An 18613-nucleotide genomic window follows, 5' to 3' on the forward strand; every position below is an offset into this window, starting at 1 on the left:
GCAAGGGGGATTTCACAGTTCTGTGGCTACAATTTAAAAAGCCCAAATGACAGTTGTAGGGAGGAACATTCTATAGAAGAGCTTAAGTTTTCTCCATGTACTGGATGACTGCCCTTCTCACTGGTCGCTCTGTGGAACCCCACCATAAGTCTCAGCCCCTCCAGGGCGGTTTCCTTATTAATCCCCCCACATCCACACGCTGAGACTTTGTATTTCTTTCTTGCTAGGCATTTGTTGCTGCCTCTGTTTTTGGCCTTGTCTGTCCTTGGTTCCATGGCTGTTAGATTTAACCAAATGAGAAGTACACCCACGCCCACCCAAGAACTACCATATCAATGACATTGTCTCCTCTAATAGAGAGTGAAAATCTCAAGACAGTATATTTCCAAAGCCTGATGAGAAGCGACCTGTTACTAGTGTAGATGCTTGGGACATCTTTGGAAAACAATGTTCTAGACGAGGAAAGTGGAACCAACGTGAATGGTTTGGGAATGTTAAGGAAACTCTGCTCTAACATATTCTATAATTAGAATACATGATAAAACTCTTTGTTCAGTCATTCATTCATTTCCTTCTTAGCATGTGAAGGTTCAGGGTTTTTCTTAACTGATCAAGTGTTCTTTATTAGCCCCTAAGGTGAATGAAGCAGGTGAATTGGGTCTGGGTCTGGTCCACGGAAAACCTGTAACATCCAGATTTGAACACAAAGGTAAATAATACTTTCTCTCAAGTGTATGCTCTTCAATAATGTCCCATATCATTTTAATGTCTTCGTACGATGAGATGATTGTTTATGAATCACTGCTTCATTCCTAAACACCCAAGGGAAGAATCCGAACATCTTGACCCACAGTGTCAGTAAGCCTTTACATGATTAATACCCATGGTAACAATTAGGAAGGCTGTCTTCTCTCCATTACTCCTGCCTGACACCTGGAGTGATGGGTCAAGGCAGATAGTATATATTTGAAGATGGGAGAAAATGACACAATTGCTTCGACTGCAACACGTGAGGGCCCACAACATGAAAATTACCATGTACTAAATTCTGGACCCAAGTTCCAGTGTCCATTACCCATTGCCACAATAGTGCTGCATAATAAACAACCGCACACCCTCCATGGCCTACAGCAATAAATATTTATTTTTGTTTATGAGTCTGTGGATCAGCTGGGTAGTTCTGCTGATCTGGGCTGGTCTGAGTGGGGCTTACCCATGTGTCTGTAGTCAGCCGTGGGCCGACTCAGTGACTTGGCTGATCTTAGCTGTGCTCTCTCACGTACCTGAGGCCTCAACTGAGACAACAGGGCTGACTCAGCTCTACTCCAGGTGGTGTCTCATCCTCCAGCAGGCCAGCCAAGCTTGTTTTCATGAAGCAGTGGCAGGGTTCCAAGGAATCAAGTGGAAGCACACAGGCCTTTTGAGGTCTAGGCTCAGGACTGGCTCAGCTCACTTCTGTATTCTATTGTCCAAGGAAAGTTACGAGGCCAGGCCGGACTTAAGTGCTGGGGATGGTGCTACAAAGTTATATTGTGAAGAACACGGATACAGGAAGTCATTGTTTTAAGGTCATAACAGAATTTGTCCAGAAGGACTTCACAGGTTTAAATTGAAACAGAGTATCTGGTTTGACACTGTCCTTAAGGCCATTTCGTTTGCCATGATCTGTACTCCACGCAGTTGTTCTGACTTTGTTAAATTAATATTTGTTAAGTAGAGCCCCCCAGTGCCAGATGGTTCAACAAAAGACCACAAGGGAAATTGAAATGGAGAAGTTTATTACTCACAGGTCCTGGAAGATCATGGCACACATCAAGGGCCACACGGGGAAGTCGAGGCAGGGTGCTTAAAGAGAGAGAGACAGGACCTGGGGCACATGCCCTTATTAGTGTTCCTATGCGGAGTACTTTGGGGTTCCCCGGGCTGAAGCTGGATTGGTCAACTCAAACCAGAAAGGTCAGGATGTTGTTGAGCTCCAAGGGAGTCTTATCTAAGGAGTGCATCCTTAGGGTCCCCTAAAAGGATGGCCCTGGGAGACAGGGGGGACTGTTGATCACAAGAGCTGTTGGGAAGTCATATCAAGAAGAACTTACATTTCCTTGTGACTCGGCAGGCTGCTCTAGATCTATGGCTGGCACTTGCCTGAGGGATGAAGGTCAGTTTTAGGCTCCTGTAGGCTGTTTGGCCAAACAAAATGGTTGCCGAGGCAGCAACACCACGGAGTAGCTTAGCTCAGTGCTCAACAGCAACTGAAAACATGACGTGGCCTTCCAAAGCTCCAAATGTTAGGCGTGTTTCTAATACTCTTAATGATTATGAAATGTACCCTTTTTCTTAGCAGATTTAAATATCTCAGTTGACTGCAGTTTTGACCATGGGGTCTGTGACTGGAAACAGGATATAGAGGATGACTTTGACTGGAATCCTGCTGACCGAGATAATGGTATTTAGATTTTATCTTTTGTGTTCTGTGGTATGACACACGTAAAGAAGGCTCTCCAGTGATGTGGGGTTATTATTCTTCTCGCTTGTTAGGTCAGGGTTGTTTGTCATGTTTGGAAACTTTTAGACCTTCCTGAAATCTCCCCTGACGAATGGCTAAGTTGGTTCAGCATATATGCTCCGCCTTATCCCTCCTACCCCCACCCACCCACACCCAGGATGTTCCAGCAAAACTCCCATAGTCGTTCCTGCTGCTGAGAGAGAGATGTTGGAATTCATGTACATTTTTTTTTTTTAAGATTTTTAAAGGAAAACTTTTTTTAAGGTGATCTCCATGCCCAACGTAGGGCTCAAACTCATGACCCCAAGATCCAGAGTTGCATGCTCTACCAACTGAGCCAGCCAGGTGCCCCAGAATTCATGTGCGTTTAAGAGTATTGGGGGAAAGGTAGAAAGAAATTGTTCCTTTTCCCCAGTTTGCCGGCTAATGGTGCTCTGTAGCTTCTGTTTTGCTTTTTGTGGGAAAAGTAAATCTGAAAAGGAAATATGACCTCTACCTATACCTGAAGTTTTAGCAAAGTCACCCCTCAAAGTATCAACACCATAAGGAGCCATCAGGTCAGCAACCCGAACTTTCCCCTCTATTGCTTGCAGATTTCTTTCTGGCCACTTAAACTTGGATTTTTCTCAACTTCAGCTCTGAGCTGTGGCATTCCAGCCCTTTCCACTTCTTGGTTAAACACTACTGATGGGCCCTATCTTTTCCCTTGGGTAGAGCATTTGGCTGGCAGCTCCCATTTGGAGCATAAACCAAATCCTTGTCTCCTGAGGCTGACTGTGTAGTTAGAGACAACTTTGGGGACTCAGGTTCCTTACCAGTCCATTTATTAACTTGGGGACCTACAAGTTTAGCCCTCAGTTACCAGATCCTTCTGCATCCTTCCTCTAGATTAATTCCTCCCTTAGATCTTTCCTTTCAGGCCTTCACATGCAACCAGGAAACCTGGATGGATATCCCCTAACAAAAATTCCTCGAGATTAGGGTGGCGGGGATACATGCAACGCGGCAAGTTGCATGAGTGGGACTATCGCCAAAGATTCAGGGCAAGCACGGGGCAAGTTTAATCAGTCTGGAGACAGTACATCTTTGGAGAGCCTGTCTTGTCGATAGCTCACTTGAGTTTCTCCTTCCTTGCATCGTGGCATCTGCAAGTTTACGTCTGCCAGAGCTGTATCACATGGGGAGCCTGTAAGTTATTCCAGGATCTTGACAGTTCACATGGTCAGCAGTGTCTTAAGCTGGGTTTTCCAACAATGAAGTCCCCGGTTTACAAACACGATTCGCAAATGGCCCCAGGGTTCTCAGCTTTTGTGTCCCTCAAAGCGTACTTTCTTCCCTCCTGAACCCCCTTCAGACCTCTAGGTGAGCTTGTCTTTCCCTACAGAGTTAAATATAAGAAAGAAACACAGGATGAATCAGCATTTTGAGAAGGATAAAATCTCAAGGACAGATCAAAATGGGCTTTAGCTGAGAGAGAAGGAGAAATTGGCCACAGTGGGTCACAGAAGAGAGGGTGTCACTGGTAGAGTGGCTAGATAAATGTAGGATGCCTACATTTCAGATAAGCAGTGAATATTTTTTAGTGTATCTCAGACATGCTCCTTATCTGAAATGCAAACTCTCCTGAGCATCCTGTATCTTTAGTTGCTGAATCTGCAACTTTACCAGCTGGGGAAGAAGACCAGACAGTCTCTGAGTCCAGTGAAAACTAAGGCAATGTCAACCTGGCTCCTGCAGGTGTCTCCAGGAAGGTACCAGCAGAAGACTCCAGCCCCCACTCCCTGACCCCAGTGTAATCCTCCCGGCTTCCACAGGAATTCCTTCTTTTCATTCAGACCCCACTCTATGAGACCCCATTCTAAGAGAATTTTGCCCAGGTTTATCAAAGCCACAACCAGAGGATTGGTGATGAGCAATGTCCACTACCGCTGGTTAAAAGATACTCAGGAGATGGATCTTAGAAAGAGACATGTCCCTGTCATCCTAAATCGGAACTCAGAGTGATACATTGCAAGTGGTGGTTGAGCTCCATGAAACTGCTAGGACAAATTCATGTATGTTGTGGATTAAATGCCACACTACCTAATGAGCTGGCCATCATACATATCATTGACTCTGTGGGAAAATGCATTCCAACAACCAAGGTGGAAAGTTCTGGAACGCAAGTTCCCCAACAGCTGCAAATTACCTGCAGTGCTAAAAGACTATTTCATTAGATTCTTACCACATATCTGCTACCACCACGCTTTGTGAATGTGGACCAATTCCTCAGTTTCTCTGACCCTCAGTTTCCTTTTCTGTACCATAAAGGATTTCATCTTTGTGATCCCTAAAAGCCATTTTAGCATGTAAATTTTGTTCCTGTGTTGGAAATGGAGAGGACTTCAGCTTTCCCTATAGGAGACTGGCATTCATGTTCTTTTTTTTTTAATGGTTTTTAAAAATTTTTAATTCCAGTTATCATTCATTTTCTATCCTATTTTAGACACTAGAGCCAGACCCTATACAATGGCTTCATTAACTGGGCGTTTTTCTTCTCTTGCAGCTGTTGGCTACTACATGGCAGTTCCGGCCCTGGTGGGCCGTAAGAAGGACATCGGCCGGTTGAAACTCCTCCTCCCTGACCTGCAACCCCAAAGCAATTTCTGTTTGCTCTTTGATTACCGGCTGGCTGGAGACAAAATAGGGAAGCTTCGAGTGTTTGTGAAAAACAGTAACAATGCCCTGGCCTGGGAGGAGACCAGAAGTGAGGATGAGAGGTGGAAGACTGGGAAAATTCAGTTGCATCAAGGGATCGGCACTACCAAAAGTGTAAGTGGAAAGCCAGTGTTAAATGAGATCCTGACATTCTTTTTCAGTGATTCAGCAAATAAAACAAAACACTCGAGGACCTAGGCACTGGGGCCACAAACATGAGTAATTATGACTTTTTCCCTACAGTTAAAGAGTTTATATTCTGGAGCAAAATAGGCAAGGTGATGGGTCAGCACCCACTGGTGTTGTCAAGTGCACGCGCATCACATGCTATAGAAACGATCTGTCTGCGTGTCAGGTGCCTCCCCAGCAGCCTCTCACACCAGACTGTAAAATCCTTAATATGTACAAGAATGTCTTGCTCAGTCATTCTGTGCCCAGCACTTATCACAATGAATGGAAGCTAGAAGGCCATTTTTTTTCAAAGATTTTATTTATTTATCAGAGAGAGAGCACGAGCGCTCGAGTAGGGGATAGAGGCAGAGGGAGAGGCAGAAGCAGACTCCCCGCTGAGCAGGGAGCCCGACGCAGGGCTCTGTCCCAGGACCCCAAGACCATGACCTGAGCTGAAGGCAGATGCTTAACCGACTGAGCCACCCAGGCGCCCTAGGAGGTCATTTTTTTAAATGTTTTTTTAATTAAACTGAGATTGTGGCTGTTGTCTGGGGTCTCAAGACCATTCAGGTTCTGTGGTTCCCTAGAAGGACTCAGAGAATTCAGAGAAGCTGTTCTATTCATGAATATAGTTTATTACAGTGAAAGGGTGGTGAATAAGGTCAGCAGAGGGAAAAGGTGCATAAGGCAGTGTCCAGGAGAGAGTGGGCACAAACTTGTGGTATTCCTCCGCCAGTAGAATCATAGGTACAGCTCTTCATTCTCTCAGCAATGATGTGTGACAACACTCACAAAATGTTGCCCACCCTCGAAGCTCACCCAGGCAGGCCTTGGTGTTCTGGGCTTTTGTTGGGTTCAGTCTGCCCACATGACTGCCTGCATAGCTGACCTTAGTTACTCAGTCTCCAGACTCTCCAGAGGTCAGACTGTTTCTTTGTGACTCAGGGCCCCCGCTATAGATCACATTGTTAGCATCGATTATCTGGCATGGGCAAAGACACTCTTAAGAGGCAAGATATTCCAAGGACTTAGAGGTTATCTCCCAGGAACCAGTCAAGAGCCAAACGTTTCTTTAGAATGTTCAGGGTTTGGACAACCCAGACCTCCTGGATCAATCCTTTACTGTATAGTGGGTTTAATAAAGGAAAAGGGAAAAACATCTAAGAGGAAGCTGGTCAATGAGATGAAATGCTCAGAAAGAATGAATAGGATAAAAATGACAAAGAGTCTATCAAGTTTGACCATCAAGAGGTGGCTGGTGCCCCTTGCAGGGGTTGTTTCTTTGGAGGGGAGGGGGAAGGCCAGCCTATAGAGAGATGAGGAGGGAAAGGAGCAGAGCCTGGGAGGCAGCCACTGTGGACCCTTGTGTAAAGCTTGGTTGGGGTGGGAAGAGAAGAGGTAGGGTGGAAGCTAGAAGGAGATACATGAAACCCTGAGTACCAACTAATGGTTTCAAGAGGAAGAGCAATTAGTAGATCCATAAATTGGGATTCCATTTACACTTGGCTTGTGAAAGATAATGATTCATGAACATAAGGAAAATCCCGTTTTTTGATAATAGGCAGTAATAGAAAGCCTGGGGTCTGGTGTCGGACGTTATATTCAGTATCTCTTTATTTACTTGTCCCACTTAAGCAGAGCGTCTTATTTAAAATACATCCTACAATATGACTATAGATAAAATATACATTGGGCTGTAGTTGAATTTTCTCACCATTCTTTCCCTCTTGCCCATGCTTGTTTAGTGCTGACGAACACATTGATTCTAGTTCATGCTGATTGCAGCATATTTGCATTGATCCAAATCCAATCCACATATTTACATCGTTGTGTTTGTAGCATGGTTTGGGGACCGTGACACTGAGCTGTGCTACGTATAGTTGACATCCTGTTGGAGAATTGAAATACGCCTCGGCACAGCATTCATAATTACCTCCATGACTGAATTTATATACTGAGAAATACGTTATATAACATGGTAGCTTGGGGGTGGGTAACAGCATGTGCCATCAAAACAGTGATTTTTTTTTTTAATACACATTTTTGCAAATATGCCTCCAAAGAGCCTGGCCAGCAATGGCCCTATAACACAACACAGCTCTGTCAAGAGGGATGCTCAGGCCCAGCCAGGCCCTGATGCAGGCACCTATGCCCTGAACTTTCTCAGTATGAGGGGAACCCTTGCTGGGGCATACTGGAGGGTGGGGATGCTGAATAATCTAGACTAAAGCATGCATACCAGTTTGTCAAGGTCGCATTGGCCGTGGATATTTGTAGCAGATGCAACTCTTCTTCCATGAACACAGGCATACAAGGTAAGGCACGTTGCTTTCTCTAAATCAAATTATATCTGAATCTAAAGCTGCATCCTTCATGTAGCAGGGGGATGGGGTGGGATTCAATCTCGGCTATTTGCTCATGCAGGATTGAGGGAGGGTGCCCCTCCCTAGGGTGGCCTGCGCTTCTGAAGGGCTAAAAGCAGCACAGATATTAAGAGAGGGCAGCACATTTTTACTTCATCATGGGGGCCATGGATAGTCTATGTACCCATGTTGCACGTAAAGTCACTCACTCATCTCTTCAACTTCTATGCATGGCCAGGACACACAAATCTTTACTGAGGCTGGAGTCTTGTTGGCTAAGAATCTAGCCTCAATAGAAACCTCAGACAACCATTTGAACAAACTGATTACCAGTGATGAAATTGAATCAGTAATCAAAAATCTCTCAAGAAACAGAAATCCAGGATCAGACAACTCCACAGGTGAATTCTACCAAACATTTAAAGAAGAGTTAATACCTCTTCTTCTCAAACTATTTCAAAAAATAGAAGAGGAAGGAAAGCTTCCAAATTCATTCCATGAGGCCAGCATTGCCCTGATACCAAAACCAGATAAAGATACCGCAAAAAAAAGAGAACTACGGCCCAATATCTCTGATGAACATAGATGTAAAAATCCTCAACAAAATATTAGCAAACCAAATCCAACAGTGCATTTAAAAAAAATCACTGTTCCATGATCAAGTGGGATTTATGCCTGGGATGCAAGAGTGGTTCAATATTTACAAATCAATCAATGTGATCCACCACATCAATAAGAGAAAGGATAAAAATCATACAATCATTTCAATAGATGCAGAAAAAGCATTTCACAAAGTACAACATCCATTTATGATAAAAACCCTCAACAAAGTAGGTTTAGAGGGAACATACTGCAACATAATAGAGGCCATATATGAAAACCCCCAGCTAACATCATGATGGTGAAAAACCAAGAGCTTTTCTCCTAAGATCAGGAACAAGACAAAGACGTCCACTCTCACCACTTTTATTCAACATAGTACTGGAAGTCCTAGCCACAGCAATCAGACAAGAAAAATAAAAGGCATCCAAATTGGTAAGAAAGAAGTTAAACTTTCAGTATTGGCAGATGACATGGTACTACATGTAGAAAACCCTAAAGACTCCACCAAAAAACTACTAGAACTGACAAATGAACTCAGTGAGTTCACAGGATACAAAATCAATGTGCAGAAGTCTGTTGCATTTCTATACACTAATAACGAAGAAGCAGAGAAATTAAGAAAGCTGGCCCATATATAATTGCACTCAAAATAATAAAATACCTAGAAAAAAACTTAACCAAAGAGGTGAAAGAACTGTACTCTGAAAACTATAAAACATCGATGAAAGAAATGGAAGATGACATAAACAGATGGAAAGATATTCCATTCTCATGGATTTGGAAAACAGATATTGTTAAAATGTCCATACTACCCCAAGCAATCTACAGATTTAATGCAATCCCTACCAAAATACCAACAACATTTTTCACAGAACTAGAACAAATAATCTTACAATTTGTATGGAACCACAGAAGACCCCAAATAGCCAAAGCCATCTTGAGAAAAAAGAACAAAGCTGGAGGTATTATAATCCCAGATTTCAAGATACACTACAAAGCTGTAGTAATCAAAACAGTATGGTACTGGCCCAAAAATAGACACATAGAGCAGTTGAACAGAATAGAGAGCCCATATATGGTCAATTAATCTACAACAAAGGAAGCAAAAATACACAATGGGGAGAGGACCGTCTCTTCAACAAATGGTGTTGGGCAAACTGGACAGCTACATGTAAAAATTAAACTGGACCACTTTCTTACACCATACACAAAAATAAACTCAAAATGGATTAAAGACCTAAATGTGAGACCTGAAGCCATAAAAATCCTAGAAGAGAGCAAAGCAGTAATTTCTCTGACATCAGTCACAACAACATTTTCCTAGATGTCTCCTAAGGCAAAGGAAACTATTGGGGCTACATCAAAATAAAAAGCTGCTTTCTGCACAGCAAAGGAAACAATTAACAAAAAGTTAAAAGGCAGCCTACTCAAAGGGAGAAAATATTTGCAAATGACATCCGATAAAGTGTTAGTATCCAAAACAAAGAACTTATGCAACTCAACACCAAAAAACCCCAAATAATCCAATTAAAAAATGGATAGGGGCACCTGGGTGACTCAGTTATTTGAGCATCCAGCTCTTGATTTCAGCTCAGGTCGTGATCTCAGGGTCATGAGATCAAGTCCCGAGTCAGGCTCCAAGCTCAGCACAGAATCCGCTTGGGATTCTCTCTCTTTCTGCCCCTCCTCCCCAGTTCGAGTGCTCTCTCTCTAAAACAAACAAACAGAAAAAAAGGGGTAGAAGATACTTCTCCAAAGAAGACATACAGATGGCCAACAGACACATGAAAAGATGCTCAACATCACTCATCATCAGGTAAATGCAAATCAAAACCACAATGAGATATCAACTCACACCTGTCAGAATGGCTAAAATCAAAAACACAAGGAACAACAGGTGTTGGTGAGGATGTGGAGAAAGCGGAACCCTCTTGCACTGTTGGAGAGGAATGCAAACTGGTGCACCCACTGTGGAAAATAGTATGGAGGTTCCTCAAATGATTAAAGACAGAGTTACAGGGCGCTTTGGTGGCTCAGTCAGTTAAGTGTCTGCCTTCAGCTCAGGTCATGGTCCCAGGGTCCTGGGACCAAGCCCTGCATTGAGCTCCCTGCTCAGCAGGGAGCCTGCTTCTCCCTCTCCCTCTGCTGCTCCCCCTGCTTGTGCTCTCCCTCTCTGTCAAATAATTAAATAAAATCTTTAAAAAAATTAAAGACAGAATTGCCATATGATCCAATAATTCTACTACTGGGTATTTACCCAAAGAAAACAAAAATACTAAATTGAAAAGATATACACACCCCCATGTTTATTGCAGCAGTATTTGTGATAACGAAGATATGGGAGCACCCCAAGTGTTCATCAGTAGACAAATGGGTAAAAAAGATGTGGTATATATGCACAATGGAATATTACTCAACCATATAAAAGAATGAAATCTTGCCATTTGCAGCAACATGGATGGAACTAGAGGATATAATGCTAAGTGAAATAAGTCAGTCAGAGAAAGACAAGTACCATATGATTTCACTCATATGTGGAATTTAAGAACCAAAACAAATGAACCCCCCACCCCCAAAAAGAGCGAGACACACACAAACCAAAAACACCTAACTATATAGAACAAACTGATGGTTACCAGAGGGGAGGGGGGTGGGGGGATGCAGGAAATAGGTGAAGGGGATGCAGAGCACACTTATCATGATGAGCACTGAGTACAGAATTGTTGAATCACTATATTGTGCATTTGAAGCTAATGTAACACTGTATGTTAACTATACTGGAACTAAAATTTTTTAAAAAGTTGTAATGGGAAAAAGAAAAACATTCAGCTATTTTAATAATATTTCTTGTAAATATTTTTGGATGAATGAATATAAAATAGTAACTGTATATCTTTAATTTTGTTAAATGAGTCACTCCTGTCATTTTGTGTCCCAATTTCTTTTTTTTTTTTTTTAAAGATTTTATTTATTTATTTGAGAGAGAGAGAATGAGAGACAGAGAGCAGGAGAGGGAGGAGGGTCAGAGGGAGAAGCAGACTCCCTGCCGAGCAGGGAGCCTGATGCGGGACTCGATCCCGGGACTCCAGGACCATGACCCGAGCCGAAGGCAGTCGCTTAACCAACTGAGCCACCCAGGCGCCCCTTGTGTCGAATTTCAAGATACATTTTTTAGTATTCATCTTCTGTCTGTTCTCTATACATTAGATATTTCTAAAATATAAAGAAGTTTGCTGCTCTTTTGATTATTAATAGGTAATAGATATTTTATTTGATCTATTTTATCATGGATAAAAATGATCATAGCCTATTAGGTAACAGTTTTCAACACATAAAAACAACGACATTCCCAATAATTTCCAATATTAAAGCCAATATTTTAAGAAAAATAACTATATTAGTACAAACTAACAGAATCTGAATATATCAAAATAATTCCCTTTCAACTATATAGTTTTATGTTAGATGTTCACCAGGAGTGTTAAATTTCTTCTAGCCTGGTTTTTGAAAAGAAAACCACATCATTCGTTTATCTTTTCTTTTCTTTTCTTTTCTTTAAATGGGAATTCCAAAATTTCCTCTTCAGCCATACCTTTCTCAGCTTTTCAGGGCTGTGCAGATACTTTTAGGAATTGCAGTGACCCTGTTTTCTCTGAATATAATCCACTCAGTGCAAGATACTGGCATCTGGAAAATACATTACTATATATGCAATGTCAGCGCCTGTTCGTTTGCAGTAGGGGCTGATGAGTTCGGTCCTTTTTTTTTTTTTTTAAGTAATCTTTATGCACAGAGTGGGCTTGAACTCATGACCCAAGATCAAGAGTCTCATGCTTCGCTGACTGGGTCGGCCAGGCGCCCTGAGTTCAGTCGTCTTTAATCGCTATTAAATAGTTTGTTTCTGTCATTGACTTGAATGGTTTGAAGTAATATTTTTTTATCTTCTCCATTATTAGATCATTTTTGAAGCAGAACGCGGCAAGGGCAAAAGTGGAGAAATTGCAGTGGACGGCGTCTGGCTGCTCTCGGGCTTGTGTCCAGATGGCCTTTTATCTGCGAGTGGCTGAATGTTACTATGGTCTTTTGTGTCTTTATATTTGGCTTCTTATGTCCGTTCCCTATTTTCTGATATTACATCATAGATTGCCCCACTTTAGAAATACAAACTGAAAAATCGTAATATACCAACAGAAACATTATTGTAGGGTGCCTTTCTTGTATAAGATGTGCCAGTATTTGCTTTCAGTATAGTACCACTCATTCATTTCTGAATTTATAAAATGTGGAAATGTGGAAAAAGCTCAGCTTTCCACCACCACCCCCACCTCCAGTGTATCTGATTTGTCTCTGTGAGTTGATGAACCTTTATATAACATTTTTAGAATTATAAAAAAACAAATAACAAGAACAAAAACCCCACAGGGAATTGTTTCTCTGTTTGACTTTTCTGGCACTTCTCGGAAACTGACATCACAGGTAGATTTTTATCTAAGTGGCTTAGCTTGATCTTTTATAGCCAAGCTTGTATATTTAAATTTTTTGTAATAATATTCAAATAATCACCTTTGTCATGGTTTAAGTTTTTCTAAGTAAGAAAATGTGTTGTTAATGCTCTGTTTCATTATGTGTATAATTATTTGTTTTACTGGAAAATGTGGGTTTTCTTCTTTTTCCTTGGAAATACTCTATATTCTTAAAAATTCATGAAATTCTTTTTATGGGAGCACACACGACTGCTTTATTAGACCTCATAACTGTGATACAAATTAGCTTAAGTTGTTGAATTTAAGGCCTAAGAGAAATACCTAAAACTAAATCACGTGTCAGGATTCAGAAGAAAGACCAATGCCTTCTTTTCTCTGTTTCTCTTTTCTTCCAAATTCAACAACAGCTTTGTGTGGTAATGAATCTTGAGTATATTCCCTGAGGATGAATGTATATAATGTTTTAAGATTCTGGGTCATAAACAGAAGGTACTCCAGATATTTGCCTGTTATTCCCTAAAGCAATAAAGGCCTTCAGCTGTAGGAGGAAGGAAAGAGAGAAGGTAGTCCACTTACTAATCTTTAATATTTGTAGCCTCACTCTTAAAGTTTTTTTTTTTAACTGAAACTCTTAGTGATCCTTTTTTTTTTTTTAATTTAGTAACCTTTTTTTCAACAATGTTCTCTTTAATACAACGAACACATACAACCTTTTAAGATTGAAGGGGAAAAACATTGTTTTCCTTCAGTGTGAAGTAATTTTGGCATACAAAGTCTTGTCTTCAACAGCTGTAATTGTATCTGTTAGGATAACTGCTAGTTATAGAAACCCAAAAAATAGTGTTTCTAGGGAGACCAGATGAAGAGGTGCCTAGCTAAGTCAAATCAGCCTACAGGTGGTTTCTAATACTGTGATAGAATGTGAAGAAAAACCCTCTATTTCTGCAGTGACCAAGGAAATTCGAGAGCACAGTTATGGCTTAGAATAAAGGAAGATAGAAGGGAGAACTTGCAATGAAGGCCAGTGCCCCAGTGATCCAGGTTAGAGGAAGAGATGTTGAACCAGAAATGAAATAGGGAAGCCTGGGAATCATGTTATATATGGGTAGAAAATCATTGCACAAGGCTGAGTCAAGTTGAATTGAATAATAGTATTTCATTTTCTCTAATATCTGTAGCAGAGATTTCTAGTTGCCTACCCAATATCCATCTTGAATTTTTTCCTTACTTGTATAACCATATAAATGTCTATGTGTTTTCTTTTCTTTTCTTTTTTTTTTTTGGTGGGTGAGGAGTGGAATGTGCTGAATTAGAAGGAGTAGGAGAGCACTTCCCAACCTCTTTCAGATGGAGAGCCTACTGAAGTCATTGGTGGGGCTTTCAGGAAGGCTCATTAAAGAGGGTTGTCAGTTGGCAGCCTCTCTTGCCATTGCTTTTCCTCCTCCTTCCTTCTTGCAATGTGGTTGGTTGTGCAGGCAGGAGCTCTTTGAACTACCTTGTGATCATGAAGTCAAAGACCATACCTTACGGAGGAGTGCATAGCTGGAAGAAGCCTGGGTCCTTGATGACATTGTGGCATTGCTGTCCCTGTCCCAAACCGGTCACTGTTCAACATTTTATTAAGTGAGAGAAAAAATGAACCCTCTCTTGGCCTATCTAGGATTTCAAACCAAGCACAATCCAGACTCAGGTGATGACTACTCTTCCCTGACCCCTGGGGGCTGCCCCTGCCATTTCCACCACATGACCATAGTCTTCGGGGACTAACTTTTTGGACCCTTAAATACCAACATATTGTTTTGAATTCTAGTCAACAGGCTATCGTGTCATGGAACTCTAGCCTGCACTAGCACTGAGTCATACTTGGGTTCCTTTGGGGAACCTAAGGTCAGATAATTTATCCAGGATGCATATCTCTTGTCCCTGGCCACCACTCAACATGAAACCCCCTTGTCATCCACCCTCTCCTACTCTCCTCCCCACACGGGGTCCTTCCTCTGGATACTAACTTCTACTCTTTCTGCCCTCTCCCCCATCACATACACTGCATTGTCTGGTAAACAAACTCCCCTCCATCTTAATTCTGCCAACGACCTCTTCCTTAGCTGAGCTCTCTCCTGGGCGACCTCTCCCCTTGCAGCCTTAGCAAATGAAAGCTGCTCATCCTTCCATGCTGCACACATACAGGGTCCGGTTGAAGGTGGCAGCCTGGTTGCTCCACTCTTGTTCACAATCTCCTATTTCTCTATTTCCATGTAAAAGCCACTTGAGGGTACAGTTAAACAGCTCTACAGTCCTCTCGGCCCTTCGTTGCCATTGTCATCGATCAATGTGACATCTATGCAAATGACCCATCTGATGTCCTAGCCCCACAGTTCTTTGACCTCTATTCCAGTTACCATCATCTCCCTGGTCACTGCATCATGGCCACTACCTTGGACTTGATCATCACCTCTGAACTTGAACTCCAACATCAAACTGTCTAGTTTATCTGGCTTTCTCTTAATCTCACATTTCTCCTTTGAAAGCTCTGTTCCCTTGACATTTTCATTTTCTTCCCATCTCTTGGCTTCCTATCTTGACTCTCTAATAAAACATAACCTAGATTCTAAGGCCCGCCATCCCTTCAAAGACACTCTTGCCATTGCCCCCCAAGGCCCACGCTCTTGTGTTCTTCCACCACGGCCACTGTACAGAGCCCCAATCTTGATCACCCCACTGCTTTCTTTTCTCTATCCCATCACCAGACTGCTGAGCAGTGTTACAAAAAATGACACATTGTGCAGATTGGTTCTTCAACAAAACTATGATCTTCAACCTTGCACAGACCCCCGAATGCTGCCCAAATTACCACGGAGTGGTGCTTGCCTATTTGCTGGCATAGACTAGGTAACATTCACAGGACGTCCCATATCCTCCGGCCTCATGGGTTTATATTAACACATTGAAATAACAATGGCACAATTTTTGCCCCCCCATTTTTGCCTCCTCTCTGGGGCTGAATGTCAGTGGCTGACTAAAGCACCAAGTTGATTTTGAAAACACATCTGGGCCTTTGTCATAAGCAGGGAGGGGTACTGAATGACACTGGAGTTCTCTGCTCTAGGGGTTGGGAAAAGCCTCCTTGTGGCCAGGGAAGTCTCTCCTGTCCCTCCCTTACAGACTTCAAGAGACTTCAGGTAGAAAAGTCATGCAAGAGACTTTGTATCAACAACTTAAGGTCATGTGTCATTTATGGCCCCAAACAGTATTACCAACCCAGAATTCCACTCCTAGGTATACACTCAATAGAACTGCACAGAAGCACTATTTGTAATGGTCACAGTGGGACCACTCAGATATCCATAATGTCCCTTGTGAGTAGGATGGAAACATAAACTGTGGTATAGTCATCCAATGAAATACTATCAGTGAGCATGAAGAAACTAATGCTGCCCACAGCAAGACAGATGAATTTTAAAATATGGCATTGATCAAAAGAAACCGGAAAGGACATACTGTGTGGCTCTGGCTACGTAAGCTTCAAGATGAGGCAGGATTAATCTATGCTGGAGAAATTGAGGTTGTGTTTACCCTCTGGGGGGGCGGTGTGCTAGGAGGAAGCACGAGGGGGGACGTCTGGGGGCCTGGGCATGCTGTTTCCTGATGCTTTTTGGATGGACATGTTCACTTTGTGAAAATCGTTGGACAGTACACTTAGGATTTGTGCACCAGCATTTCTACATATGGGTTATACTTCAATGAAAATTTACTTTAGAAAGTGAAAGTATTAGCCAGCCCCCTCGCCCCCCCCCCCCCCCCCGAGCTGAGCTTCATCTATCTGACTGTGCCAGTTGACTTGGGACCCCTCTAGTGAATTCAGCTCTCGATACCGGGCAGGCTGTAACTGAAGTTCCACAGATTCATGTATAATCCAGCCACGAATGACTCTGACACTGGGGATGTCCCCTGGCTTGCCCTCCAGGATACCGATGGACTCCGGACATCAAGCGGGTTGCGGGAGGTCAACGGCATTGGAATTTTGAGGGGGCTGAGGCCTGAGGAAATGTGCCTGATGCTCAGAAAGCCTGAACCCTCTCCTTCCGCAGATCTATTTGTCTTCCTGGACACCCATAAAATTTCTACAGCCCCGTTTCTTATCGCTGTCACTGTCCCTTTACAAATCTTTTTCCTCATGGGTCCAAGCTGCAGTCACACAGCTCTCCTCCTGAAGGTGAGGCACTGGGTGCTCGCATTCAGTTTTTGGACCCTTCTCAGAGCTCTGGCAGTGCCCTCTTGTGACGGCCTACGTGGCCCGTGTGTGGCTGCCACCTGGCAAACAGCAGAGAGGGCTGTCTGAAGCATCTCCTGCTCCCGCTTTGCTCCATTTCTCCCTTCCCCCGTGTCCTGTGAACTCATCCCTTTTTCTGGATACCTAGAACCTTCCAATTCAGTGACTCCTGAGATCTCAAAGAATCCAATCTTGCGGACCTTTCATTCTTTCCCATTTACCCGGGTCAACATTTACTTGTCCTCTGTCCCATTCTGTTGGTCTCTCTGACAGGTGAAGAGAGGCGACCCTTCTAAGATAACTCAGGTGTAGGGAATAAAGAGCGGCAAGTGTAACCTTTCTGATATTTGTTCTTTAGAATAGCAGGCTCCAGTGCTTTAATATGAAGGAACGAGTAAGAAGGTAGTTTCAGCACCATCAACGATCAGGGATTCTCTTCAGATGGCCCTCAAATCACACAGCTACATTAAGATGGGGGCTGTGTCAGTTAGAGTTTGCTGGTAGCAAGCAACAGAACCAGACCTCAGCTAACTTATGGCAAAGGGAAGTTATGGTAAGGAAACAGGAGTGTGCAGGTGCATGGGAAGACCAGCAATCCAGCCTTGGAAATGGGCTCCAGGGCTGGAAGCAGAGCTGTGGAAAGAAGCCATTGCTGATCAGCATGCCAACGTTACTGGAATGATCTCTCACCATACTAGTCTCCACACTACTAGGCTCAAAATTCACATTCCAGGGAGGGGTGTGCAATGGGCCCAGCTTGTTCCTGTGGCTGGCCCCTGGCTAGGGCAGATGGCGGCACCCAATTGGCTGTTCAGAAGGTGGGCTGAAAGCTGAGTGGCCCAAATCCACCAAAGTCCACCACCTGGACCCCATTATATAAAAGCTGGCATTGGGTACGTGTAATTGCCCCAGCCAGCCTACCAATTCAAGAGATTTACTTTTTTTTTCAAAGATTTTATTTGTTTGAGAGAGAGAATGAGCAGGGAGAGAGAGAGACTCCCTGCTGAGCAGGAAGCCTGACCAGGGCTTGATCCCAGGACCCCGAAATCAGGACTCCAGCCCAAAGCAGACGCTTAACTGACTGCGGCCACCCAGGCGCCCCCAAGAGCCTATTCAATAAATTAGATTTATAGGTGTCGCACTTTGTTCTTGTGATAGAAACGATCTTAAAGCAATAGCCTTTTGAAAATAAAGTCTCTAGTTTTACCATCACTTTGATTTTATTGGACCCTTGCAGGGAAACAATGTGTACAGGTGAGAAGCGCAGGACGCACAAGGCCGCTTAATGAATGTTTCCTACTTTCACATCAACTGATGTGTGTTAGGGGTGCAATAAATAACTTATCGAATTAATTACTGCGTTCAGTATATCGCATTTTTGGCCAAAGTTTTGTCAACATTCCGCTGAGCAACGTCTTGAATGAGAGCCGAAAGCGTACGCCGTAGAATAGTTCAACAAACTCTGCAGCTGAAAAGCATTACTGGGGGTAGTTGCTTTCAAGTCAGGCCCGGCCGCCAGACC

The 18613-nt window shown here is 43.0% G+C and overlaps 1 protein-coding gene across 2 annotated transcripts in view; it reads left to right on the forward strand.

Moving 5' to 3' along the window:
• Positions 1 to 13670, forward strand: part of EGFL6 (EGF like domain multiple 6) — a 59575-nt gene extending 45905 nt beyond the window's left edge. The window contains exons 9-12 of one of the 2 annotated variants that reach the window (XM_054507204.2): positions 629 to 709; positions 2339 to 2443; positions 5049 to 5314; positions 12294 to 13670. In XM_054507204.2, the coding sequence (XP_054363179.1) occupies positions 629 to 709; positions 2339 to 2443; positions 5049 to 5314; positions 12294 to 12404 (563 nt within the window). In that variant the 3' untranslated portion in view covers positions 12405 to 13670. The remainder of the gene's footprint in view (positions 1 to 628; positions 710 to 2338; positions 2444 to 5048; positions 5315 to 12293) is intronic. The other variant, XM_045874684.3, reaches the window with a different exon arrangement.
• Positions 13671 to 18613: the final 4943 nt, after the last annotated feature.

This window comes from Mirounga angustirostris, unplaced genomic scaffold, assembly GCF_029215605.1.
Source record: "Mirounga angustirostris isolate CCGP_5_RB_7025 unplaced genomic scaffold, mMirAng1.0.hap1 SCAF_11, whole genome shotgun sequence".
NCBI lineage: Eukaryota > Metazoa > Chordata > Mammalia > Carnivora > Phocidae > Mirounga > Mirounga angustirostris.